The sequence below is a fragment of the Oncorhynchus tshawytscha genome, linkage group LG32 (assembly GCF_018296145.1).
Source record: "Oncorhynchus tshawytscha isolate Ot180627B linkage group LG32, Otsh_v2.0, whole genome shotgun sequence".
Lineage (NCBI taxonomy): Eukaryota > Metazoa > Chordata > Actinopteri > Salmoniformes > Salmonidae > Oncorhynchus > Oncorhynchus tshawytscha.
The window spans coordinates 16,809,805-16,837,567 of record NC_056460.1 but is presented as its reverse complement, the minus strand read 5'-3'; the positions used below and the strand labels follow the sequence as shown (position 1 = coordinate 16,837,567).

General features: G+C 44.4%; 1 protein-coding gene and 1 pseudogene across 2 annotated transcripts; one reads left to right on the top strand and one right to left on the bottom strand.

Annotated features, from left to right (window-relative positions):
* Positions 1 to 1,122: 1,122 nt before the first annotated feature.
* On the top strand, positions 1,123 to 3,335 carry lg32h22orf23 (linkage group 32 C22orf23 homolog). Of its 2 annotated transcripts, XM_024396392.2 has the most exons (7): positions 1,123 to 1,262; positions 1,434 to 1,527; positions 1,614 to 1,676; positions 1,848 to 2,027; positions 2,355 to 2,486; positions 2,717 to 2,817; positions 3,004 to 3,335. In XM_024396392.2, exons 1-7 carry the CDS (start codon positions 1,260 to 1,262, stop codon positions 3,082 to 3,084), a joined length of 654 nt encoding a protein of 217 aa, XP_024252160.2. In that variant the 5' UTR covers positions 1,123 to 1,259; the 3' UTR covers positions 3,085 to 3,335. The 2 variants fall into 2 exon arrangements, with proteins under 2 accessions (XP_024252160.2, XP_042166571.1); XM_042310637.1 differs by lacking the exon at positions 1,123 to 1,262 and having other exon boundaries at positions 1,850 to 2,027.
* Positions 3,324 to 27,611, bottom strand: LOC112230091 (annotated as a pseudogene).
* Positions 27,612 to 27,763: the final 152 nt, after the last annotated feature.

The following is a 27,763-nucleotide window of genomic DNA, read 5'->3' as shown; positions in this document are numbered from 1 at the left end:
CGATCGAACATCTCTGGAAAGACCTGAAAATAGCTGTGCAGGACGCTCCCCATCCAACCTGACAGAGTTTGAGAGGATCTGCAGAGAAGAATGGAAACAACTCCCTAAATACAGGTGTGCCAAGCTCATAGCGTCATACCCAATAAGACTCAAGGCTGTAATTGCTGCCAAAGGCGTTTCAACAAAATACTGAGTAAAGGCTCTGAATTCTTATGTAAATGTAAATGTAATTTCATTTATTTTTTAATACATTTGCAAAAAAATTGTTCTTGCTTTGTCATTATGGAGTATTGTGTGTAGATTGATGAGGGGGGAGGGGGTGATTTAATCCATTTTAGAATAAGGTTGTAAAGTATTTATTTTTGAAAAAAAAAATCAAGGGGTCTGAATACTTTCCAAATGCACTGTAAACATCACTAATAAATCAAATCACTGCCATGTAGTCAGTGCTACAACAACAAGATCTCTGTCCCACAACACAAACCCTTCCCCTAAGCAGTTTAATTTCTGTTTGTGTGTGTGGCAAGCTAAAATTGACTGCTAATTCGCTGCGTTTAATCGGCTGAGGCTGCATGTTACTCAGAGAGACAAAGAGAACCATTGAACATGAGAGGGCGGGAGGGAGGGAGCTAGAAGGGGAGAGGACCAGTGAGAAGGCCAATAGCTACCACAGTCAGTCAGTACCCTACTTTACACATGGCCTTTCATAAATGCCCTGCCTTAACTTACTCCCTCATGCCCAGTCTCCCTCCCTCGCTACGTTTTCCTCGCACTTCACAGTTCAGCTACGAAATTTAATGGATTCAAGCATTCAACAGCAGTCAGCAACCTAGATGATGGGGTAAAAAAAATGATGTTTTAGCTAGTTAGTCTCACAACCATTTGATACCCAAACTCTTTGGATTGATAAATCATGTGCCATGCTCTACACAGTTGATACTTGAGTCAAGAAACACAAATAGAAAACACAATACATAAAAAAAAGGTTCATTCTTAAACGTTTAAAATATAAGTTATATTCACAAACACATTATTGCACAAAAATGAACACCTCCTTTATCCATAGCTCTATATGCTTTGTACAATTATCTGTGGTTTTGCTTCTCTCTAGTGGGTCAATGTTGTACTGCAAGGCCAAATGTCTCATCACGTGGCTTTAAGACCTATGGTTTCTATGGCAGCCGCCAGTTATGTCCGGAAGAAACACTGCCATCATTATCCAATGGTGCAGCGTCAAGAAAGTTGAAAATTAGAAATCCATGGTAAGAAATACAACACTGTTTAGTTATGTCTTGATAAATATATTAAATGTTTGCAGTTTGGGTATCTTAGCTTCCTAGCATGCAACGTTTTGCTATCTGCCATGGTCTTTGCTCAGCAGCAGCTAACGTTAGCCAGCTGGCTTTAGATAACTTCTCCGTCATTCGTTGCAGATGGAGACGTCTTCTCGTGATCAAGCTGGTGGAGGTCTGTGGAACTGTCCTAGAAGGACCCAGTACAGCAAGGAGATTCAGGACATACTGAAATGTGGGGTTTTGTTTATCTCTTTTGTGTGTGTGTGAGCGTTAGAACCACACAAATACAATAAGCCTACCTGTGCTCTGGTTTCACAGTAATGATGCAAGAGTCGAGACTCACCAACTTCCAGCAAAGACAGCTCAATGACAAACTTAAGAGTGAGTGTCACATGTTTGTTATCCATCTTCTCTTGGAAAGTAATGTTGACTTACTGCTTGAACTTCCTCCACACCTGTTGCTCTATTTTGAGTCCTATCATTAATTTAAGTTTTATGAATAATTTTGCCAAACAAAGGTAAGATGTTATGTTTTTTTGTCTGCATTTTCAGAGGGATCAGCTTTGCCATTGACCTGCAACCCCACATCATCTGCTCCACCCTCACTGCCCAAACCCAAAGTCTTAAAAAATAGCACAAACCGCACTCCAGCCAAGCCCCTGGGGTGCACCGCTGACAATTGTAGTTCTGGGGACAACTACACCAGAGATAGGTTCCGCCCCAGTGCCACACGTACGTGTTCCGCTTCAGCTCTACTACCTTTCAACCATCCGAGATGCTTGGAATTTCTAAAGATGGAGGCCCTGTTCTCCTGATATCAGAACTAGTTCACTGATAGTTGGTCAGGGACACCTGGGAACAAATGTACCACTGTTCTTGTATAAAATAAAAAAAAGTAATTTAGGCCTGTGTGTATGAGCCCTCTTTTACAGTAGTTCTCTCACATTTCAGTTGAATGCATTCAGTTGTACAACTGACTAGGTATCCCCCTTTCCTTCTATGAGAGATCTGGATAAGAGATGTATGTGTGTTCATTCTCTCCCTCACTTCTCCTGTAAGGAGATTTAGAGAAGGAGAAGAGGAGGCTCCAGAACATTCTAGCTACGGGGCAGGAGGAACCCAGACCCAGTCGCCCCAGGAACATTTCCCTGGACCAGGGCCCAGAGGAGGAGAGGGACCGCTTCCAGGAGGGTGAGGTTTACCGCAGAGAGAGTTACTGCTTTCTGGCCATGGGGAAACATGTCGTCCACATCTCTGGCTCTCCTACATGTTTTCTACATAACTTTCCCCTCATTTCAATTCAGTTCCATATGACTCTACTAAACTAATTGCCCCAACCTACTGTAACCCCGTCCCAACACAGTGTTTGATTAAGGAGTTTCTCCTTTGCAAGTTTTCTACGGATTGTGTTTCTTTCCTAGTTTTGGATAAGATTGAGGAGAGGAAGGAGTTTCTGGAGGAGATGACAGCCCTGGGGAAAGGGAAGCAGTATCGCAACATCATCAACACAGAGATCTCACAGGTAAGTTGTCTGATATACCTCATGTCACAGGAATGTCTTTAAGAAAATCATCTACACCCAAAAACAACAGTATTTACATTGTACAGTTCCACTGATTCACTTGAACATAATGTGAAATAACACACACAGGTACACTCGCTCTCTGACACATTTTTAAACGGTTGTTTGTGTCTCCTCGCCTTCCAGAAAATCCGCGAGCTGGAGGTGATTGACAAGGCCCGCAGTGCAGAGCTGAGGACCATTATGCCAGACAAGAAGACTGAGTGACAGAGAGGAATACTCATCTACTGACTCTGCTGAATGGATCTACTATACTGCTAATACTCTCCTACAGAAAATACACTGCACAGGAATTCTGAACTCAAACTTGGAAACTAGTCTTCATTTGTGCATAAATGCTTGTTCAAATTATGGCATGGTAACAAATGTTGCTGGGAAGACCCCAATGCATCCTTGTCAAACTGTGAAAAAGCATTGTACTGTACATTAAAATATGACCACACATCTTTTTAGTGGCATTAATATGTTTTATTTCTCAGTCTCCCAGATTTCAATGCGATCCTGTTGTTTCTTTAGGACCATGTTTCAACATAGCTCTACAGAAGCCCTTGGTGTGAGTTTTTAAATAGGAAGAAGAGGCAGAAACACACACACAGACAAGCAGCCATTTTGAATGGAAGACAAGATCGTGTACTAGACAATATATAACAAGACATTCCTTTTAACTCCGGACAAAAACGAGACTTATTGACGAATACATTTAAATAAGGGCACTCTTAACATAAACGGATCTCATAGTACTATCGACTTTGACAGCAGATTCTAAGTTAAGGCAAAACTCAATGGAATTAGACAGCGTGTACAGAGTCAAACAAAGGCATTGTAAAATATATAAATTAAAAATATTTGCATATTTTGCAGACTTTCCCAAAACAGTTAAACTGATATCAACTGGTAGGTACTAACAGTTTGCTACATTGTTAAAAAGATATCTACGGAATTTATATACAGTGTACAAAACATTCCGTGACCTAGACTGACCAGGTGAAAGCTATGATCCCCTATTGATGACACTTGTTAGATCCACTTCAAATCAGTGTAAATGAAGGGGAGGAGACGGGTTAAAGAAGGATTTTTAAGCATTGAAACAACTGAGACATGGATTGTGTCTGTGTGCCATTCAGAGAGTGAATGGGCAAGAAAATATTTAAGTGGCGGTTTGTGTTAACAGTAACACTGCTGGGCTTTTCACGCTCAACAGTTTCCTGTGTGTATCAAGAATGGTCCACCACCCAAAGGACATCCAGCCAACTTCACACAACTGTGAGAAGCATTTGAGTCAACATGGGCCAGCATCCCTGTGGAATGCTTTCGACACCTTGTAGAGTTCATGCCCCGACAAATTTAGGCTGTTCTGAGGGCAAAAGGGGGTGCAACTCAATATTAGGAAGGTGTTCTTAAAAGTTTGTACAGTCACTGCATGCATATATCCTTATTGTATAATGTAGCCCCTAGAACTGTTCACACTTGTTTCGGTTGTAAATCTGGTCAGATTCTGTAATACTATTAAGTCAGTGACCTGTCATGATACAACTATGTTAGTCAAATACACTGCTTTACATTCCTTGTTTCAAGTCATTACTTACATTTCATCTCAACTATTTCTTACCTGTCTGTCTTATGTCTCATTCTCAGACCTGTGATTATCCAACATAATATCTACAGTCCAATATAATATCTACAGTACAATAGTCAGTGATTTGGAAAACATGGTAAGTAGCTAGTTAAGAAATAACCATTTTGCTAAAAGCTAGAGTAATTATTTGGGTTGTCATTACTCCATCTTAACTGGCAGTATTTACTCACAACAACGGGGTTTCTCTTTTAAAATAGATTCACAATAGTTCAGAAGTACCACAGACTCAAACCAGACAACCGACAGACTCACACAACTCTTCGTTCTGTATCCAATCTACAGACAATGAGACATAGGCAGCGTCCATGAACAAAGGGGAAACCTTAGGACCACTGAATAAGCAGGAGATGAGGGAGTGTTCTTCCTTAGTTCCTACCATGATAAGAGACTGATGAATGGTAAGAAACCTGCAGTCATAGTATTTATATCTTTGTTAAAAGCCCATTTAAAAAAGGCCTGGGTCACAATGTGCAAAGTAATAATGAAAAGGGACAGAAGAAACCACATTTTGCGCTGAACCTCAAAGCTACAGAAAATATACCTCCTCTTCAATTCAGTCTTCAGATTTTTAAGGTTTTAGTCTTAAAGCAGTTGAGTTCTCTTAACTTTCTCTTCACACAAAGGCAACTTCAAATATATACACAGTACAGAACGCATTGGAGTGGCTGTATTTGAAAGAGCATCATGGGAGCTACAGTAGGGAGCAGAGTATGTGAGCGGAGTGGAGCGAGGAGCTACGGTAGGGAGCAGAGTATGTGAGCGGAGTGGAGCGAGGAGCTACAGTAGGGAGCAGAGTATGTGAGCGGAGTGGAGCGAGGAGCTATGGTAGGGAGCAGAGTATGTGAGCGGGGTGGAGCGAGGAGCTACAGTAGGGAGCAGAGTATGTGAGCGGAGTGGAGCGAGGAGCTACGGTAGGGAGCAGAGTATGTGAGCGGAGTGGAGCGATCCCAATTTGACTGGAGCCTCGGAGCGAGATTCTCAAAGGCTAGAGCGTCGGCCTTCTCGCCCGCTCCAATTTCGTTCCAGTAGCGCTCACTTCACCAGCTCAGGGCATGCCCGGCCCAGCATGCATCTGCAGTCTACTTGTGTGCTGCTATAGCCCCTTACTTTAGCTACTGTCATGGTGTTCACTAAATATTTTCATAAAGAAACTGCTAAAACACACAGGTGCTAAATCACAGTGACTTACAAGATGAGGACCAAGAGCAAGAGAGGGATTGCGGCGATGTAGCGTCCACAACGAAATAATCAAATCGTGGAATCTGAAAAGACACGCATCCCGTAAGAATGATGGTGTACTTACCATATGCACATGCTAAAAGAAATAGGCTTGGCATATTCCAACGTATTTGTTTATTCAAATACTTTTAATTCAAATCATATGGTTTGGTTTCATTACGTGAATACCAAATGGTAAGTCAAGGTAGTCACAAAAATAGATGGGTGTTGGTTAAATTGTGATTTTAATGAATGGAGCGAATTTGGAGTGGCCATTTTTCCCCCTGCGAGCGCAGAAGGTTTTTTAGCGGAGCAGTTGAAAAAGAGGTGGATCGCCAGCACGAGCCGGATTTCCAACCGCTTAACTCTGCTCACATACTCTGGTAGGGAGGAGCGATTAGAAGGATATGCTACAGTAAGAGGAAGGAGGAGCAAATTGCAGGCTGCACACATTACAGTCTTTCACATAGCTGTGAGAATCCTGGGTTGTTTTTCCTTCTCACTGTGTTTTGTTTTCATCTGCCGTTTCCTTGCTCTTTCCATCTGATATGTCCCCCTGTAAAGGATGGTATCCCTCTTCCTTTTCCTCCATCCATCATCCACCTCCCTCCTTCCATACCGTGTTCAGCTCTTGTCCTTTTCTGCCATCTCCTTGCGTGGGCTGCCACCTTTTCCTTGGTTCACACTCAACCTCTTCAGAACCTTCATGGGTTTAAACTTCTTCTTCTTCTTCTGTTGCTGCTGCTGCTCGCCCTCTGCTGCTGGCTCCTTCTGGAAGTCTGGAGGAAGGGAGAGATGGAGAAAGAAGAGAGAGAGAGAGAGAGGGGGAAGACGGAGACATGGACGAGAAGCGTGAATACTTTGAGCGGAAAGAAAGATGAAAGGGAGAGTTCTAACAAAACATGAAGCTTTTGTCTCGTCTTACCTTTTCTCTTCAACATGGTCGCCACCAGCTTATCCTCTTCCTCTTCCCTGTTGGAGAAGCACAGTAAGATCACCAAAAAAACAGACATCTACTAGTCCACCCTGCTCTGTCATGAGACAGTAGATGATAGGTGATTGATTACCTCTGCCTGTCCTGATCCATGTTGTTGATGATTTGGTTCCGCTGTTCGATGACGGTGACCAGCTCTGTCATCAGCTCCTGCTCCCTGCCCTTGTCCTCCTCATTCCAGTCTTTCTCTACAAGATGGAGGGATTAAGAGGGGAGGATGAATGAAGAGTAACGCAGTGACTTAAAATGTGGATTCTTTTCTGGACCCCGTTCCATTTCAGTGAATTCAGTCCAACAATGGAATCAGGACTTCAGTTAACAAGCCTCCCATCCCGGGTAGCTGCAAGGGCCTTGTGCTCTATGATGCCATTCACAAACAGGAAGTGAGATCACACACCTGGCTTGTTAAGAAGACATCTCAGCTCATACTCTACATCAGCCTGCCTCTCCTCTAGGTTCTGCTGCTTGGCCCTGTCAAGAGGAAATAAATCGTGTGAGAATCTTAAAGAGACAGCTACTAAATGGGCCAATGAGCACAGGCTCTGGTGAGGCTCTGGTACGTACGTGTAGACCAGCTCAGCCTCGCGGCGCACCAGCAGGTGTTTCTCATGGATCAGAGTGAACCAGTCCACCAGCAAAGTCTCCTCCTCCTCATCTAGAACAGGAACACCACCATGAGTATATGGATAATATTATACTATAGATACAAATATGGACTATTGAGCTGACTATCAAACTATTAGACTATTGACCTGACTATTAACTATTAACCTGACTATTAACTATTAAACTATTGACCTGACTATTAGACTATTGACCTGACTATGAACTATTAAGACTATTGACCTGACTATGAACTATTAAGACTATTGACCTGACAATTAAGGCTATTGACCTGACAATTAAGGCTATTGACCTGACAATTAAGGCTATTGACCTGACTATTAAGGCTATTGACCTGACTATTAAGGCTATTGACCTGACTATTAAGGCTATTGACCTGACTATTAAGGCTATTGACCTGACTATTAAGGCTATTGACCTGACTATTAAGGCTATTGACCTGACTATTAAGGCTATTGACCTGACTATTAAGGCTATTGACCTGACTATTAAGGCTATTGACCTGACTATTAAGGCTATTGACCTGACTATTAAGGCTATTGACCTGACTATTAAGGCTATTGACCTGACTATTAAGGCTATTGACCTGACTATTAAGGCTATTCAAAATCAAATCAAATTTTATTTGTCACATACACATGGTTAGCAGATGTTAATGCGAGTGTAGCGAAATGCTTGTGCTTCTAGTCCCGACAATGCAGTAATAACCAACAAGTAATCTAACTAACAATTCCAAAACTACTGTCTTATACACAGTGTAAGGGGATAGAGAATATGTACATAAGGATATATGAATTAGTGACGGTACAGAGCAGCATAGGCAAGATACAGTAGATGGTATCGAGTACAGTATATACATATGAGATGAGTATGTAAACAAAGTGGCATAGTTAAAGTGGCTAGTGATACATGTATTACCTAAGGATGCAGTCGATGATATAGAGTACAGTATCTACGTATGCATATGAGATGAATAATGTAGGGTAAGTAACATTATATAAGGTAGCATTGTTTAAAGTGGCTAGTGATATATTTACATCATTTCCCATCAATTCCCATTATTAAAGTGGCTGGAGTTGAGTCACTGTCAGTGTGTTGGCAGCAGCCACTCAATGTTAGTGGTGGCTGTTTAACAGTCTGATGGCCTTGAGATAGAAGCTGTTTTTCAGTCTCTCAGTCCCAGCTTTGATGCACCTGTACTGACCTCGCCTTCTGGATGATAGCGGGGTGAACAGGCAGTGGCTCGGGTGGTTGATGTCCTTGATGATCTTTATGGCCTTCCTGTAACATCGGGTGGTGTAGGTGTCCTGGAGGGCAGGTAGTTTGCCCCCGGTGATGCGTTGTGCAGACCTCACTACCCTCTGGAGAGCCTTACGGTTGTGGGCAGAGCAGTTGCCGTACCAGGCGGTGATACAGCCCGCCAGGATGCTCTCGATTGTGCATCTGTAGAAGTTTGTGAGTGCTTTTGGTGACAAGCTGAATTTCTTCAGCCTCCTGAGGTTGAAGAGGCGCTGCTGCGCCTTCTTCACTATGCTGTCTGTGTGAGTGGACCAATTCAGTTTGTCTGTGATGTGTATGCCGAGGAACTTAAAACTTGCTACCCTCTCCACTACTGTTCCATCGATGTGGATAGGGGGGTGTTCCCTCTGCTGTTTCCTGAAGTCCACAATCATCTCCTTAGTTTTGTTGACATTGAGTGTGAGGTTATTTTCCTGACACCACACTCCGAGGGCCCTCACCTCCTCCCTGTAGGCCGTCTCGTCGTTGTTGGTAATCAAGCCTACTACTGTTGTGTCGTCCGCAAACTTGATGATTGAGTTGGAGGCGTGCGTGGCCACGCAGTCGTGGGTGAACAGGGAGTACAGGAGAGGGCTCAGAACGCACCCTTGTGGGGCCCCAGTGTTGAGGATCAGCGGGGTGGAGATGTTGTTGCCTACCCTCACCACCTGGGGGCGGCCCGTCAGGAAGTCCAGTACCCAGTTGCACAGGGGCGGGGTCGAGACCCAGGGTCTCGAGCTTGATGACGAGCTTGGAGGGTACTATGGTGTTGAATGCCGAGCTGTAGTCGATGAACAGCATTCTCACATAGTTATTCCTCTTGTCCAGATGGGTTAGGGCAGTGTGCAGTGTGGTTGAGATTGCATCGTCTGTGGACCTATTTGGGCGGTAAGCAAATTGGAGTGGGTCTAGGGTGTCAGGTAGGGTGGAGGTGATATGGTCCTTGACTAGTCTCTCAAAGCACTTCATGATGACGGAAGTGAGTGCTACGGGGCGGTAGTCGTTTAGCTCAGTTACCTTAGCTTTCTTGGGAACAGGAACAATGGTGGCCCTCTTGAAGCATGTGGGAACAGCAGACTGGTATAGGGATTGATTGAATATGTCCGTAAACACACCGGCCAGCTGGTCTGCGCATGCTCTGAGGGCGCGGCTGGGGATGCCGTCTGGGCCTGCAGCCTTGCGAGGGTTAACACGTTTAAATGTCTTACTCACCTCGGCTGCAGTGAAGGAGAGGCCGCATGTTTTCGTTGCAGGCCGTGTCAGTGGCACTGTATTGTCCTCAAAGCGGGCAAAAAGTTATTTAGTCTGCCTGGGAGCAAGACATCCTGGTCCGTGACTGGGCTGGATTTCTTCTTGTAGTCCGTGATTGACTGTAGACCCTGCCACATGCCTCTTGTGTCTGAGCCGTTGAATTGAGATTCTACTTTGTCTCTGTACTGACGCTTAGCTTGTTTGATAGCCTTGCGGAGGGAATAGCTGCACTGTTTGTATTCGGTCATGTTACCAGTCACCTTGCCCTGATTAAAAGCAGTGGTTCGCGCTTTCAGTTTCACGCGAATGCTGCCATCAATCCACGGTTTCTGGTTAGGGAATGTTTTGATCGTTGCTATGGGAACGACATCCTCAACACACGTTCTAATGAACTCGCACACCGAATCAGCGTATTCGTCAATATTGTTATCTGACGCAATACGAAACATATCCCAGTCCACGTGATGGAAGCAGTCTTGGAGTGTGGAGTCAGCTTGGTCGGACCAGCGTTGGACAGACCTCAGCGTGGGAGCCTCTTGTTTTAGTTTCTGTCTGTAGGCAGGGATCAACAAAATGGAGTCTATTGACCTGACTATTAAGACTATTGACCTAACTATTAAGACTATTGGCCTAACTATTAGATTATTGACCTGACTATTAACTATTAACCTGACTATTAACTATTAACCTGACTATTAGACTATTGACCTGACTATTAGACTATTGACCATTAGACTATTGACCATTAGACTATTGACCATTAGACTATTGACCATTAGACTATTGACCTGACTATTAGACTATTGACCGGACTATTGACCTATTGACCTGACTATTGGACTATTGACCTGACTATTGGACTATTGACCTGACTATTAACTATTAACCTGACTATTAACTATTATCCTAACTATTAACCTGACTATTAGACTATTGACCTGACTATTAGACTATTGACCTGACTATTAGACTATTAACCTGACTATTGGACTATTGGACTATTGACCTGACTATTAACTATTAACCTGACTATTAACCTGACTATTAGACTATTGACCTGACTATTAGACTATTGACCTGACTATTAGACTATTGACCTGACTATTAGACTATTGACCTGACTATTAGACTATTAACCTGACTATTGGACTATTGGACTATTGACCTGACTATTAACTATTAACCTGACTATTAACCTGACTATTAGACTATTGACCTGACTATTAGACTATTGACCTGACCATTGGACTATTGACCTGAAGATTAACCTGACTATTGGACTATTAACCTGACTATTGGACTATCGACCTGACTATTAGACTATTGACCTGACTATTAGACTATTAACCTGACTATTGGACTATTGGACTATTGACCTGACTATTAACTATTAACCTGACTATTAACTATTAACCTGACTATTAGACTATTGACCTGACTATTAGACTATTGACCTGACCATTGGACTATTGACCTGAAGATTAACCTGACTATTGGACTATTAACCTGACTATTGGACTATCGACCTGACTATTGGACTATCGACCTGACTATTAGACTATTGACCTGACTATTAGACTATTGACCTGACTATTAGACTATTGACCTGACTATTAGACTATTGACCTGACTATTAGACTATTGACCTGACTATTAGACTATTGACCTGACTATTAGACTATTGACCTGACTATTAGACTATTGACCTGACTATTAGACTATTGACCTGACTATTAGACTATTGACCTGACTATTAGGCTATTGACCTGAAGATTAAACTATTTACTATTGAAATGAGAATGCAGCCTCAGGATTTTCAACAAGCATTTCGCTACACCCGCAATAACATCTGCTAAACACGTGTCTGTGACCAATAACATTTGATTTGGACCAAACATTTTTATAGAGACTCTCAACTGAACATGCTTCTTCGTCCAGGGGTAGGCTTAATCTGGGACCACGCAACCTCCCTATATCATAAGACTAGTCATGAGAGGTTTAGATTATAGTTTTACCATTGGGGTTATCGCGTAGTTCTCTCTCCAAAGCCACTCCTCTCTGCTCCAGTTCATCCAGCTGTTTCTCCAGCTCTCCCATCTCTCCATGGATGTCCTCAGCTGGGATGTACTGGTCTGACTGCACCTGGACAACACACACACATCCCAAAACACACTAGCACTGCAATCTTTAAAAACACACTAGCATTGCAATCTTAAAACAATACAATATGCTACAGTTCACATTATTTACATCCAGATTGAGTTGTTCCTTTGAAAACATTAGTGCCTCTAGTCAAACTATAACCAATACAGTTGCCTATGGTAATGGCAGTAATAGTAGACTGTTGCTGGCTTGTCAACACATTCCATTAAAAAAAAAGACTCGGACTGTCTGATGCTGAATCCTCGAGTGACTCATTGAATTACAAACTTTAGCGGACTGTGGTGTCCTCACAATCTCACCTTGCGTTTGATGAGGGGGAAGCCGTGTCCAGGGGCGGGGGGCCGGGCGGGGCGAGGGACACTCTAGGGGGTCTGGTTTTACGGGGGAGGGAGAGGCTTTCCTGTTGAAAGGGTTTTCCTTACAAGTCCGCTGGAAGTAGAGAGAAGAAGACAAGAGATGAATATCAAGGTATTAAATAATTATCATAGTATCTGTTAGTTAGGTATAAAAGCTCATTACATTGAATATCTTGTATCATTAAAAGGTTCTTGGAAGTTAGTAGTGCAGTTCATGTATTTTTACATGGTGAAAAAAATGAAAGGTCCAGAATCCCTTACCTTGGGGGGTGGAACTGGGATAGCACTTGATGCTGCCAGGGGGCTGGGTGTCGTTGGAGGTCTTGGGGGCGGGGGCCTGGCGCTCCGATTGCTCTGCGGAGTGGCCGGAGCCGAGCTAGGATTGGCTGGCTGGGGAGGAGGGGAGGGGCTCGGAGAGAGGCGATTGGCTGAGGTGGAGGGGGTGGAGCCACCACAGGGCCCACAGATGGAGGGCTCTGATACGCTCTTGGTGAAAGGGTTGTCCTGATCGCCCGTGGCCCCACCCCCTAGGGAAGCTGGGTGGGAGGAGCTATGGTCGGAGGCAGAGGATAGGCTCTCTATGCTAATAGCTGGAGAGGGAGAGGAAGAGGAGGGCTGGGAGTGAGGAAGGGCTGAAGAAATAGAGGGATGAAGTGATATCAGAAAACAGAAAAAAGAAGCAGAAGTTGAAATGGAAAACAAAGTAGAGTTGGATGGGAGGAGGATGGAGAGAAAAACATTGTGAACATCCATGTATACACATCAAATGGTAACTTTCAAAATGACAACAAAACCACAGCGCTGTGCAGGACATACAAGACACATGATCGACATGATTTGAGGTGAAGTGGCTACAACTCGTCCAATGCTCTAACCCAGTGGTTCCCAACCTGTTTTGGTTACTACCACCAACTGAATTTTGCTCTGCCCAGAGGACCCCTGAAGTACATTTTACCAGGCAGTCTATGGTCTGATAAGTCTTCTAAAGTACCCCTGTGGGTAGGTCCTAGGTCCCCGGTCTGGGAACCACTTCTCTAACCAACCTCTATCATATCCTGTTGCCATCAAGGCCCACTGACCTGAGTTAGAGCCGGGGGCCTTTGGAACAGGCTTTGGGGGCGCCGGGCGTTTCTTGCACCTGAAGTCATTGGGGCTTGCAGAGCGGGAGGAAATACCCCCAATGGGGGGCGTGTCTGGGTCAGCCTGGGAGATGCTGTACCACGGATGACTCACCACCACAGTGGGAGAAACCAAACTTCCTACTGACCCCTCCCCTGACCCCACCTCCTCTTTCTTCCTCATCGAAGGGGTTGGCGGGTGCAGGGGGCGTGGGTGGTCTGGAGCCCACCCCTTTTAGAGAAGATAATGAACCAGTGTGTGGGGGTGTGGCTACTCCAGGGGGAGGGGGAGGTGCTGGTTTCTTCTTGGGTTCTTGGGATTGGACGAGGGCCAGCCAGGGCGGGTTAGGGGGTTTGGGGGCGTCGCTGGAGAGACTGGAGCTGAGAGACAGGATGAGTGGGGGAGACAGAAACAGAAAGGGATGGGGGAGACAAAACAACAAAGACAGATGAGTGCATGAAAACATCAACATGCATTAACACACAAATACTGCTGGACAGAGACTGGGAGAGAAACAGATGAAGTAGGCCAATCACTGTCGACTAGTAAAGATAGGTTAGTCAGTATACTGAACCTTCCAGGGGAGTGGGATCTTCCTCGAGGTCTGGGAGCTGGAGGAAGACATCTCCTGTGTTCACCACGATCACCTGAGAGTCAAAATCAAGAGGTTTCATATATTTTATATTTGGATGGAGTTCACAGTTCAATTGAGGATCTACAGTAGCAAATAGCACTAACTTATTTCAGCTGTCAATCACCTTAATCGACCACTCACCATTGACCGCAAGGTTGTCAACGCGGGGTGGGCGGACCCTGGGGGCGGGACGAGGTGGAGGGGAGGGCTGTGACAAGCGGCGAGGGATGGGGACTGGCTTACTGTCCCCTAGTCCTAGATGACTGACAGGTGTAGAAGGGATAACCCCATTGGCTGTGTCTTTGGCTGTTGTCAGAGTCTCCTCCCCCTCCTCCTCGATGTCATCGAAAGGGTTGGGAGGAACGGAGGGTGGAGGTTTGACCTCTCTTTCTCCTGCACCGTCTTCCCTCTCGTTCTCTGTTTTCAAAGAGTCTGTTTTTGTCGTTGAGATAGGACATGGTGTAGAGTCAGAGTCATTGGTTGGTGTGGGGGTGTAATCCTCATTGGTGACGCCCTCTTGGGGAGGAGTCTTTTTTTGTGGCGGAGTGTCTTTTTGTGGCGTCTCATTTTGTGGCGGAGTGTCTTTTTGTGGCGTCTCATTTTGTGGCGGAGTGTCTTTTTGTGGCGTCTCATTTTGTGGCATCTCATTTTGTGGTGTCTCATTTTGTGGCGGGAGTCTTTTGTCGTCTCATTTTGTGGCGGAGTCTCTTTTTGTGGCGGAGTGTCTTTTTGTGGCGGAGTGTCATTTTGTCGGAGTGTCATTTTTGGCGTCTTTGTGGCGTCTCTGGGGGGCGGCGTCTCTTTTGTGCGTCTCTTGGCGTCTCTTGGGGGCGTCTCTTGGGGGCGTCTCTTGGGGCGGAGTCTCTTTTGCTGGCGGAGTCTCTTGAGCCAGAGTCTTTGCCGCCTGGTCCCTCCCAGAAGGAGGAGAAGTTTGAGGCAGCATGGGTCGACCAATCCTGACGGATGGAACCATTGTCGGTCGCTTGCTTAGGTCCGGTCGGCCGTTCTGATTGGCTAAGGCAGACCTGGCAAAGTGATGCGTGCAGACCAGGGAGCCGACCTCGTTTCCTAGCTTGTAGGACCCAGGCAGCAGAGTGCTGCTACACTCCCTACACCTGAGAGAGAGGAGAGCAGGAGGCAACATTCAGACTATAGTCTGAAATAGGCTCTGACAAACCCTGTGGTAAGCACATTGTTTAAACACTTGTAAAAAAATAAGTTGAATCTCTCTAAACTCTGGAAATACATGTCAACAGAGGATATAAACGGTCTGTTTTGAGTCACTGGAACAGCAGTGTTGAATCATTATACAGTAAAGAGACTCAGCAGTATGTTGTAGTAGCTGTGCAGACCAGATATGCAGTAACTGAACGGGTGTTCACCTGAAACAGTTGCGGTGGTAGAGCTTGCCGTCGACCAGGAACCTCTGCACCAAGTGGACGTGCCTCTGGCAGGCGGCGCAGCTGCTGCTGAGGGTGCTACGCTTCACCCCCGCCTGTACCCCTCCGTCTGTACCCATCGGACCAGGTAGGCTCAGCTAGCACAGGCGTGGCAGGCAGGTGGCCAGGGGGTGAGGGTCGCAGGTGGAGGGGGTGTGGGATGGGGGAGATGGAGAGGATAGGGGGGAGGGAGGTGGGGGGAGATCAAACATGGAGTCAGGATCGAGGATGTGGAGGATTCATTCTGCTTATCTAGCTACAACCAGTCTGTTATATTTCCATTGCCTCCTCGGCTTAGAGTCATTGCCTTAACTAGCTACATGTATTTTATAATCGCTGAAAAACATTGTCTTGATATTAAAAAGTGATATGTATTAAGTGGAAAAGTAGTAAAGGTCCAAACCAGCCGCTAATTAGCAAGGAAAGTCTAGTAGAACACCAGTACTAGTGAGGTTAGAAACTCTAGCAGGTGTTTTTAGGTTGAGTTAAAAGTCAAAGGGTTAGCAGCAAGTGTTCAAACTTGGCACACAACGTTAGTAGTATAAAACAAGTGTGAAATAGACACTAACTATGTACAGAGGTTAAAGTTCAAAATGACTGACCTAACGGTTTTGATCCCCCTAGCCCCCCACCCATCCTACTGTCTAGGCTCAGGACCAGAGAGAGGGGAGGAGTTCAGAGGCCAGGAAGAAGAAGAGGAAGAAGAGGAGGAAGAGTAGGGAGAGGAGTGGATTTCCGTCTAAAGAGGGGGAAGAATGGAGGAGGCCGGTATGGGGGGGCGGTGGGAGGAAGTCGAAGAAAGGGAATGCGGAAGAAGGGAGGAGGCCGGTATGGGGGGCGGTGGGAGGAAGTCGAAGAAAGGGAATGCGGAAGAAGGGAGGAGGCCGGTATGGGGGGCGGTGGGAGGAAGTCGAAGAAAGGGCATGCGGAAGAAGGGAGGAGGCCGGTATGGGGGTGGTGGGAGGAAGTCGAAGAAAGGGAATGCGGAAGAAGGGAGGAGGCCGGTATGGGGGGGCGGTGGGAGGAAGTTGAAGAAATGGAATGCAGAAGAAGGGGAGAGACAGGATACAAAGGCTATCTTTAAAAGAAAAGCAATGGAGGCTAAACTTATAGGATATAGTCCACATCAATACTCTCTTATAGGATATATTTTTGAGATGTCCTATCCTACCAGTTTAGACTAAACATGTATTTAGTCAATAGAATTACTCAATCCCGTACCGCGTTGATGTAACGGACAACGTGACTTCTATCGAAACACTCGCACACCAACTAGTACCCAACCTCTACCATACGGTCACACCAATAGATGCCATAGACAGACAACAATCCATTCATGCATCTGATACGTTAGCTTTGACACCTGATACTGTGACAGTCAATGTTTTATAGAACACGTTTTGAGTGATTGTCCGGGTCTTGTCCAATGCCAAAATACCAGCACAAATAGTTTCCCTGTTATGTTAAACAAATACAATGAATTGGTTATAGTTATCATGCATGTACAATAAAAGTTAAATCAATGTCGTATTTTTGGTATTTTATTAGGATCCCCATATGCTGTTGCAAAAGCAGCAGCTACTCTTCCTGGGGTCCACGCAGCCATTAGTTTAAATTAGTAAGGCTTAGAATTAGAATCGTGTGAATGACATCATACACACAATCCGTAAATCCAGAATATCTGCATATTACAAGTCAATATTCACGTAATAACAAGGAAAACATTATTTCCCATTGACCCCCAGTGTAAAAGAGGCAACTTTGTCGTGGAGTTTTGTTATACAGAAATAACACACCAGGTCAGAAATCCCGACCTACGGTTCGCAGTGCTCCCACATTGGGAAATAGAGCCTGTGAGAAGAGCCCTTTGGCTTCAGGCTATTCTGCGTGGGACAGCGGGGAATTGTGGGGAGCCGGTGTTCAAGTAGGCTACACGTAGCTAGCTATGTGTGTGGAAAACATTTCAACACAGGTAAGAGATTTAACTTGTTTAGTGTAGTCTGTTTGTAACGCCATTCACTACTTGTAGCCGTATAGTCTGTTTGATTGTGTTGTCGGTCTTAGCTAGCTTAATGTTCTGGTTGGAAGCTAGCAACACATATAAACAATAGCCTAAATGTAGGCTAATATTGCTGCGGGGCAATGAGGAGATTCGGCCCTTTCCCCTACGCGTTTCCATGGCAATTCCATTGTTTTGGTCGCATTCCATTGACCTCTTTACCACATGTATTCATGCATCATCTGATTCCCGATACCATCATAGCCCTTACCTCGGGCTCAACCACTTTGTCTTCCAGAGGGGCCACCGGTCTCTTCTGGGCCGGCTCAATGTGGCCTGTACCACTGGACCTCTTCAAGCAGGGGGGGTTGGCTAAGGAGAGGGAGATGGTATCAGTCAATTTCTAATTGAGTTTATGCATTGGCTAACTGTAGATATTTTCATTTGCGTCAGAGCACTATAAAACCCAGAGGGCCTTTTGAGAGACCAGTTACAAATGCCATCGTATAGTAGTGACTCAGTGATGGCCTGTCAGTGATACTGTCGCATCTAATAACACAGGACCACTTCTCATCCAGCCAGCGAACCGTTTAGGTTACAGCTGTGTACTAAAGGCCCAGGAGTACTGGAACACCGGTCAGTAAGCGATCGTTGTGGAACATTCAGATAGAACTATAATATGTAGAACAAATATGCCTTTCTGACAAATAGTAAGAGCTGTACTACTCACCATGGGACTTGTTGGTGAAGAAGTTGTAGTACTGGGAGACATAGGTGATGATGCTCAGCCTGTCAGGCACTTTCATGGACACCATGTCCTCTGGGTCCAGCAGAGCAGGGATTCCCAGCTCCTCCTCCGCCACCTCAAACGCCTAGAGGAGGGAGGGAGGGAGGGAAGGAAAGAATGGAGAAAGACAATGTGAAAACAGACATCAGTTATTTTATGTGTGTGTGTGTGTGTGTGTGTACACGCCTGTGTACACTTTGATACTTGACCCCCTGCTTCAAAAACCTCTGTGTTATTTGGTCATAATTAAATGCTACAGCCTGCCAGAATACTGTCGGTTGGATAACCATCTGCCTAATGAAAAATTCCACTGAGGAAATTAAAGCCTTAATAGTTCTCTGCCCCAAATTGTACCCTATTCTCTATATAGTGCACTACTTTGACCAGGGTCCATTTGGCTCTGGTCAAAAGTAGTGCAATATGTAGGGAATAGGTGCCATTTGGGACGCAGAGCTGATCAGGTTACAAAACACTGGGGATAATACAATCACTTGGCAGCTGTTCAGTAAACAGGGTTACTGATGCAAAACTGTGTACATGTAAACAAACTGTGTACATGTAAACAAACTGTGTACATGTAAACAAACTGTGTACATGTAAACAAACTGTTACAAACGGTGTACATTTAAACAAACTGTGTACATGTAAACAAACTGTGTACATGTAAACAAACTGTTACAAACGGTGTACATTTAAACAAACTGTTACAAACGGTGTACATTTAAACAAACTGTGTACATGTAAACAAACTGTTACAAACGGTGTACATGTAAACAAACTGTGTACATGTAAACAAACTGTTACAAACGGTGTACATGTAAACAAACTGTTACAAACGGTGTACATTTAAACAAACTGTTACAAACGGTGTACATTTAAACAAACTGTGTACATTTAAACAAACTGTTACAAACGGTGTACATTTAAACAAACTGTGTACATTTAAACAAACTGTTACAAACGGTGTACATTTAAACAAACTGTTACAAACGGTGTACATTTAAACAAACTGTGTACATGTAAACAAACTGTTACAAACGGTGTACATTTAAACAAACCAGTGAACGGGGGCTGTTTTTGCATGTGAAAAACAGACATATTCATCAAATGTAATATCAGTCAAAACAACGACAGCTTGCAGACAGTAGTTGAGCTGAATGCTATCCCAGCAGCAAGATCAACTCTGACAATTAACTCGAAACAGAACGTCCCATGATGACTAAAACCTTCAAGGATTATCAGGAGTCAGATAAGTCTGAGAAACAATGGTAAACAAACGCAGGGGAACAACTGAAATGTACCGTGTAGACAGTGATTGGACGTTAATCACCTAGCTTTAGTTTAGCATGCTGCGTGTTTGGGTTCAGGATTAGGCTGTCTCGGGCTAACTCAGGCTAATGCTGTAGCTACAGGGAAACACTGCAGATGTTCACAGATACCCAACATGCTGCGTGTTTGGGTTCAGGATTAGGCTGTCTCGGGCTAACTCAGGCTAATGCTGTAGCTACAGGGAAACACTGCAGATGTTCACAGATATGCTGCCAGTGAAACAAACAGTTATGTCGACCACCAACTGCTTCAACCCTGAAATAGCTCTTGGATAATTGGAAAGAAATGTAACTAGTGGCATTCAGTAGACAACACTCAAGCTCAGTTTGAGGATTGCTATAAGTAGGCTAACCAAGGCCTACTCAACCTCAGGGCAATGTTATTTTGGCACCTTTGCAGTTGTTGATAAACAAATATATGGCTTTGTTATTTAAATGATTGCTACAAACAACCCTATAGCGGAGGACTATTTATTTTTCATATCCTCCCTTTGGTTAACTGTTCTGTCTTTCTTTCCTGTCCTCATTTGCTTGCTCTCACTCCCCCCTTCTCATGTCAGGCTCCGGCAGGAACCAATAAACAACTATCGACCATGTCAGGCAGAGACAGACAGAGACAGAGATAGAACAGACTAGACTCTCTACAGACAGACAGACAGACAGAGACACAGAAAGACACAGAAAGACCGACAGAGACACAGAAAGACAGAGACACAGACAGATAGAGACATAGACAGACATAGACAGACATGAAACAGACAGATGAAAATGTATTATAGTTAGCTGACTAACTAACTGCAGACACTGCTCCACTGTCTCACCCAAGTGACATCTGTTACTCATCTCTATTACCTTCCAAAACAACACTCACCCTCTCATAGACACTAGTAGGCCTACACCTGGCTACACTGTATTCTAGCATTACAGAACTCACCCAATACATACCATACCACAGACACAGAGAAGGGAACCAGAGTAACGACCATGACTGACTTGTCACAGCTAATTACAGTATTCGGCAACATGAAGTCACTAGCTGGTTCACAACTAATCATTACATCTAGGCCAAGGCTATTAGAGTGTGTCTGCGTGTGTGGAGAAGGGATATGTGTTCTAGTGACTCACCAGACGGTTGTTCTCGTAGACATTCTCTTTGGAGAGGGAGTCAAAGTCTCTAGAATGACAGGGGGGAAAAAGACAACATTTAAAATCTAAACAAATAACCTACTCTAAATCATTAGATACAATCACAAGACTACGGTCAAATTATGAGAGATCACACTGCTATTGTTAGGTAAAAGGGTGAGCATCTAACCAGACCAGAAATAACCTATAATATAGCAACCCGACCAAATTCACATAGAAATTTGAGTTATAGATCAGTTATAGATTGATTCCCATTGAAAGCATGTCTAAGAAGTGGTAGATATGTTCTATAAGTGCTATTTCTATGCTTCCGTTCTGAAGTTTTGTTTTTGCGTCTTTTACTTTGGGTTTTGTACACCAGCTTCAAACAGCTGAAAATACTATATTTTGGGTTATGGAAAATATTTTTCAAAGTGGTTTAGATGGTACAATGATTCTCTACACAATGACTGTTTGTTTTGTCACACAAACTGAAATTAGGCTAACTATTAGAATTTTAGCAACCAGGAAATGGCGGAGCAATTTTTGCTTAGTGCATCTAAGTAATGACAGGCCTAACTATCTGGGGGGTGGGGTTAGTTGGTTTGATCTGAAAAGACTTGAGTGATGGCAGACAGTGTTTGGCCATACACAACCAGTTACCTCTATATTTCATTGAGAATGGGGCCACAGCACCCATCAACATCAGTGTTTTATGGGTGAACCCCACTGTGATGAAAGGACAGCAGGTTGGCTCAACACAGCAGTAATGAGTAGGTGGCTGGTTGACTGGGCCTGGAGCAGGGAACTAAACCTCATGTTCCCACCAGTTAACATCCTGCCGTAAAATTGGGTCTGTGTCTCAAATGGAACTATGTAGAGCACTACTTTTGACCAGAGCTCTATGGGCCCTGATCAAAAGTCGTGCACTATGTAGGGAATAGGGTGGGATTTGGGACGCATCCTAGAACATTTGAGTGTTGCTTTTGGATGCAAAGTCTCTGCTCTGTTAAAGAAAGGAAATAGAAAAAACACCAACCTGTTGGTTCTCAGTCTGGATACAGGAAACCTCACCAGCACAGCCAGCACACAGAATAGTATGAGACTGCCTATAGCACAGCCAGCCCACATAATAGTATGAGACTGCCTATAGCACAGCCAGCCCACAGACTGGTATGAGACTGCCTATAGCATAGCCAGCCCACAGACTGGTATGAGACTGCCTATAGCAAAACTAAATGCCAGCCCACAGATAGCTACCTGACTGCCTAGCCAGCCAGCCCACACAATAGTATGAGACTGCCTGACTTAGCACAGCCAACTACAAATACTTAGGTGTCTGGTTGAGACTGCCTCCTTCCAGACACATCAAACATCCCAATCCAGTTAAATCTAGAATTGGCTTCCTATTAGCACAAAGCATCCTTCACTCAGCCAAAGTATGAGACTGACCATCCAGCCAGCCCACAGACTTTGAGACTGTCCTTTACAAAATAGCCAGCCCACAGACAAATAGTATGAGACTGCCTTTTGTCACCAAAGCCCCATATACTACCCACCAGACCTGTACACTCTCGTTGGCTGGCCCTCGCTATAGCATAGCCAAACCCACTGGCTCCATGTCATCTACAAGACCCTGCTATAAAGTCCCCCTTATCTCAGCTCGCTGGTCACCATAGCATCTCCCACCTGTAGCACACGCTCCAGCAGGTATAGCCCTAGTCACCCCCAAAACAGACTGGTTTGGCCGCCTCTCCTTGCTGCCAATGACTGGAAAAAACACAAAAATCTCTGAAACTGGAAACACAGCCCACAGACTTTATGAGACTGCAGCTACAGATTACAGCCACCACATAGACTAGTATAATTTGCCTAAACAACAGCCAGCCCACTGTATTTAATTTTAATTAATTAATTAATTTTGCCTTTGCACCCCATTATTTTTATTTCTACTTTGCACATTCTTCCATTGCAAAACTACCAGCCCACAGACTTGCTATAGGTATTTACTTTGCCACCATGGCCTTTTTTGCCTTTACCTCCCTTCTCACCTCATTTGCTCACATTGTATATAGACTTGATTATACTGTATTATTGACTGTATGTTTGTTTTACTCCATGTGTAACTCTGTGTCGTTGTATCTGTCGAACTGCTTTGCTTTATCTTGGCCAGGTCGCAATTGTAAATGAGAACTTGTTCTCAACTTGCCTCCCTGGTTAAATAAAGGTAAAATAAATAAATAAATAAAATAGTACAGCCAGCCAATAGACTAGTATTAGATTGCCTATAGCACAGCCAGCCCACAGACTGGTATGAGGCTACCTATAGCACAGCCAGCCCACAGACTGGTATGAGGCAGCCCATAGCACAAAGTGAGCTCTGTTCTCCCCCTAATCTAACTCCCATGGCCCCAAATGCACTTAGCGTAGCCGTCCTGACCTAGCGCTACGTCACACACTGCCACTCTGCTGTAGGCCTACGGGTGCTAAAGCTCTAATGCTACAGCCCAGTCTGCTATTACTCAAAGTTGTGCAAAGTGCAGCAACTGCCACTGCCAAATCCTCCTTGAGTAACACTGGAGTGGTGCCCCTCAGTGCTTCAACAGTTGACAGCCTGACAGACCAGAACAGAGCAATGCTTCGACAGACCAGAACAGAGCAATGCTTCGACAGACCAGAACAGAGCAATGCTTCGACAGACCAGAACAGAGCAATGCTTCGACAGACCAGAACAGAGCAATGCTTCAACAGACCAGAACAGACCAATGCTTCCCCTGTACTCATTTAGCAGCAGCTAAACTGTTGTTGCCAACAACAAAAATGTAGAAAATAATTGACCTATCACATTTTTTTTAGAATATAATCTTTGAGAACAAGAAATCAATAAAAGCTAAACAGTCAGGGAGAAACAAAAATTATACTAACAATAGATGGGGGTATTTTTGGCATGGCTGGATCAGTGATGGAGCACACAGGGTTAGGGTACATGGGGCCCTGATTGATTTTGTTATAATGTTTGGGCATAAAAACACAGAATCAGCCATGGCAAAATGTGTATAATTGAAGGAAATGAATTTTCACACTGCAAAATGTTCTCTCGGCTCCATGGAAAAATGTATAGAATTGCAAGAAATTTACTGGAAAAACAGCACATTTCTCTCTCTGCCAACAGTTCCAGACCGACTTAATCCACTCCTTCTGCAAGCATTGCACATTTTGGGGGAGAAACACTGCAGACCATGACATGGAAGCACTGAGAACCTAATCCAACAAGTATTACTGCCCTGCTCACAAGCTGATTTTCGATGAGGGGCCTGCCATCGCCACCGGTGGGACAACCATCCTCACGATTAAGTCCTGTACTGTGTGTGAGTGGACTTGGTGTCGCTGCCAACAAACTACATGGTCTGCTTTAAGCTACATGCTCTGGTGGTTAACAACAAAACACAGCATGTAGTCAAATGTCCTCAGCATATTTGGTGGTGACGTTGCTGCGTGGACAGTATAAAGAGAAAAGAGGAGACACGTTGAACCGTCTGGGTGGGTGAGCTGCACGGTGTGGGAGAAAACTAACTTCCACCCGTCAGAAAGGTTCAACTGAGAAACACAGAGGTAGAGAACACCGTTGTCAGGGTGGAAACGGGAAGTGAAATACACAAAAGGGGAAAAGAGAGACAATACGGAGGCCACTAGCGTCATGTGCAGGGGAGGATGACAGATCAAACAAAACACGTCTGACATGAGGAGACCGTAGTGGCACCGAAATCACATGAAACTGAGGTCAATAGTGACAGAATAATAACTGATATGGGCCAATCTGTCTGAACCCATCGATGGATCTACTGAATAAGGCTTATTGTTGGTACTGAGGAAATAATACAAGTTGCAGCTACCCAACCTTGGTCAGGCTTATAGCTTCTGTTTAATCCCCCTGCTTATTCACCCTGAACCAAGAGCCACTTCAGTCAGAGAGAACTGGACCCGGTCTGATCCTGAATGACATTACTAGGTTTCAATCAGAGAGAACTGGACCTGGTCTGATCCTGAATGACATTACTAGGTTTCAGTCAGATAAGCCATTTGTATAGTACAGTGGCGTGCTGAACGCTGTCAGAGATAAGAACTGGAGTAGCATCACTGTGCAGTACTGTACACCGGCTGGCTAGAGTAGCATGAGAGCTAAATGCAGGTTGGCAGGAGGAGGCCCCTTGCTGCAGATTACCCTGACGGCCTGTCTGTCTGGATCAGACTGAAGACAGTCACAGAGAGGCCAGGCCACTGCAGCGCTGCTGGTTGGCTGATGAGGCTGCCTGGCCAAATAGCTCTGAGCTCAGGAGACAGAGGTAGAGCTGGATCTTCAGCCTTTGACCCATAGAGAAAGATGTATTGTAACATATCTGGTGTCATTTGCACTCACTCACTCCCTTTCTACTGTATGTAGTAGTTGAATGCTTAAGTCACGCTCGTGTGATCTCATGTCCTGTCACACACACAAGCCAGGATAGGTGCAGTGGGTAGTATTGGTGCAGTGTGTATGAGATCCTGCATGCAGGTCATGCAGGCTTGGTTTTCACACACTTTGAAGGACATGGACACAGAACATGTGACATCTGCTGTACAGTAGCAAGACATTACTTTACACAAGAGTTACAGTACGAGGTGCATGGTTGTACCTGAATCATCTGTACTGTATTGAATGGGAGACATCATCGTTTGCTCACTCCTACTCTCAGCCAAGGCAGTTCTATTTACCATCTTCCTCCTCCTTGCAGCCCATCATCACAATCATTTTAATGCACTTAGTTTGTGGCCCTAACTGTGCCCTTGTTCTTCGACTGCAGTGTGTGTGAGTCTCACACAGGAAAAGGGGTGTGTTGTTACAGACAGGGCCAGACCCATCAACCCACATTAGATACAGCACACTAGGCTTACCCTTGGTTTCCCCTTTCTAATGCTGCTTAGAAACAGTCTCTGCAACGACGCCTGGATTACAAGTCAGGCCTAGGTTTGCTGGCTGTAAATAGCTCACATCAACGTTGTTGGTGGAACACTGATTGTTGTGGCGAAAGGCAATGTAGGTTAGCAAAACACATCTTTGTGCACACTAACACTGGTGCCAAAATGATAAACAGCAACACAAGCTAGAGGGCACACCCTCCCTATATTTAGTGTCATGTTGAAGTGACATGATCTTGATCAAGTTCAAAGGTTTCCGTTCCACAGTTATGTGAAGGTGAAGACAAACTTAGTTCCCTGGCTACATCATTCTGAAGGCGGTCTGGCTCTGACTGAGAGCACCAACTTGCCACCCCATTATATTATTATTAGTTACAGGCTAGATTTTTATTTATTTAACTAGGCAAGAACTAGATCAGTTAATTTAGCCTAGAGTTTGACCAGGAACACAGAGCGTACTTGGGTGTTCTGCTAGGATTAGATTACAGTGAAATCAGCAGTCACGCATTTACGGTATCTAAGTTTCAGCACCCAGATAACGTTAGTTCTGTTGTTAACAGTTCTTACAGTGTAACAGCACGTTGAAACATTGTACTTAGTGATCGTATTTTGGAGCAACAAATTGTTAAATTCTTGATGAGTTTGTGAGTTCCATTATTTTATAATTTTGCCCTGATGTAAATAAACCCACTCTTTGTTGCTGGCGTGTTATGTTTCAAAATATTTATTGTTTCAGAGGGACAACATCATCTTTTTTAGGCATGGGAAGAAGTGGAGAACGTTTTTCAAAGTTTATTGAAAGTAACTAAATACTTACATCAAATCGGTCTATATCGGTGGATTATGGCACAAAATGCCAAGCCATCCCGGAAAGACGATGACATGTTCTTGATGTCTACATCGTTGTAACTCTCGCATTGTATCCGACACCATTCTTGAAGTGCTTTTAAAGACCCCATGTTTGGAAACATTCAATTTTGATTCCTTTCGATATAGGTCTCATCCCACGTGTAGCGGGATGAGAAATCAGCTTTTGTAGGATTCTAGAAGCTGTCCTCCTGCTTTTCGACTTTTGGAGGACAACACCCGAAATGACTCATTCGGAATTCCATTGACTGGTCGAGGATAGTAGAGTCACGTTTGGTAGCGAGAAGGCTAACTTTGCGATGTCGATGAAACATTGGTTTCCACAACTCCGCCAGCAAATGTGATCAAAGTTTCGATCTGCAAGTTTTCCCAACGCGCACAATCAATAATCACCATATAAAAATAATCCTACATACAATCGGTTTGACAGCTTGTCACAGAAACGTTGTCAGTGGCTGGCTAGCTACCTGGATTAGCTAGCTTCGGTCCAAATTTAGACGAACATCTCAACCCTGCTCCAGACTGATGCAGTTAGCCTTTTAGCGAGTTAGCTAGCTGAAGCTGACTAGCCATGTTTTCACTTGGGAAAAACATTCATTGACCCGAAACGTGTCAATAAAATAATATGAAACATGTCCCTTATTCGTGTTAACTCAGTTACAATTCTTATGTTGAAGCATTCATCCAAAACGTTAAATGGGAAACGTCGTTGCTTGTTATATGGTGCAGTCCCATCTGTGTCGTTATACCGGTCAGACTCCAGAACAAGGCGCTTTTTCTCACTCTTCTTGACGCCAAAACAGAAGACAAATTTATCAAACGCACAGTTGTGTTTGGATGGCGATGATGGTTCATTAAATGTATAATGAAAATTATTGTAATCTGGGCAGCCGACCATTCCGCCAAGCCTTGCTTCGGCTGCCTGCTGTTGAAATGAAACGAATTCAACAACGTTTACTCCTATGTGTCCGCTAGAGGGAGCAGTTAAATACTTTTTTTGGGCAACTTTTTAGCCACTATAATTACAGGACACACACTCAGTCTGTTGTTGACAGCGACACAAACTCACAAATTGACAACGTTTATGGAAGATGTTGTTGGTCTCTCCTCCT

Excerpts from the sequence above, each read along its gene's own strand:
- lg32h22orf23 (XM_024396392.2), top strand. Across the intron at positions 1,528-1,613 it reads GATTCAGGACATACTGAAAT|TAATGATGCAAGAGTCGAGA; the intron begins GTGGGGTTTTGT and ends CTGGTTTCACAG. Across the intron at positions 2,487-2,716 it reads GAGGGACCGCTTCCAGGAGG|TTTTGGATAAGATTGAGGAG; the intron begins GTGAGGTTTACC and ends TTTCTTTCCTAG.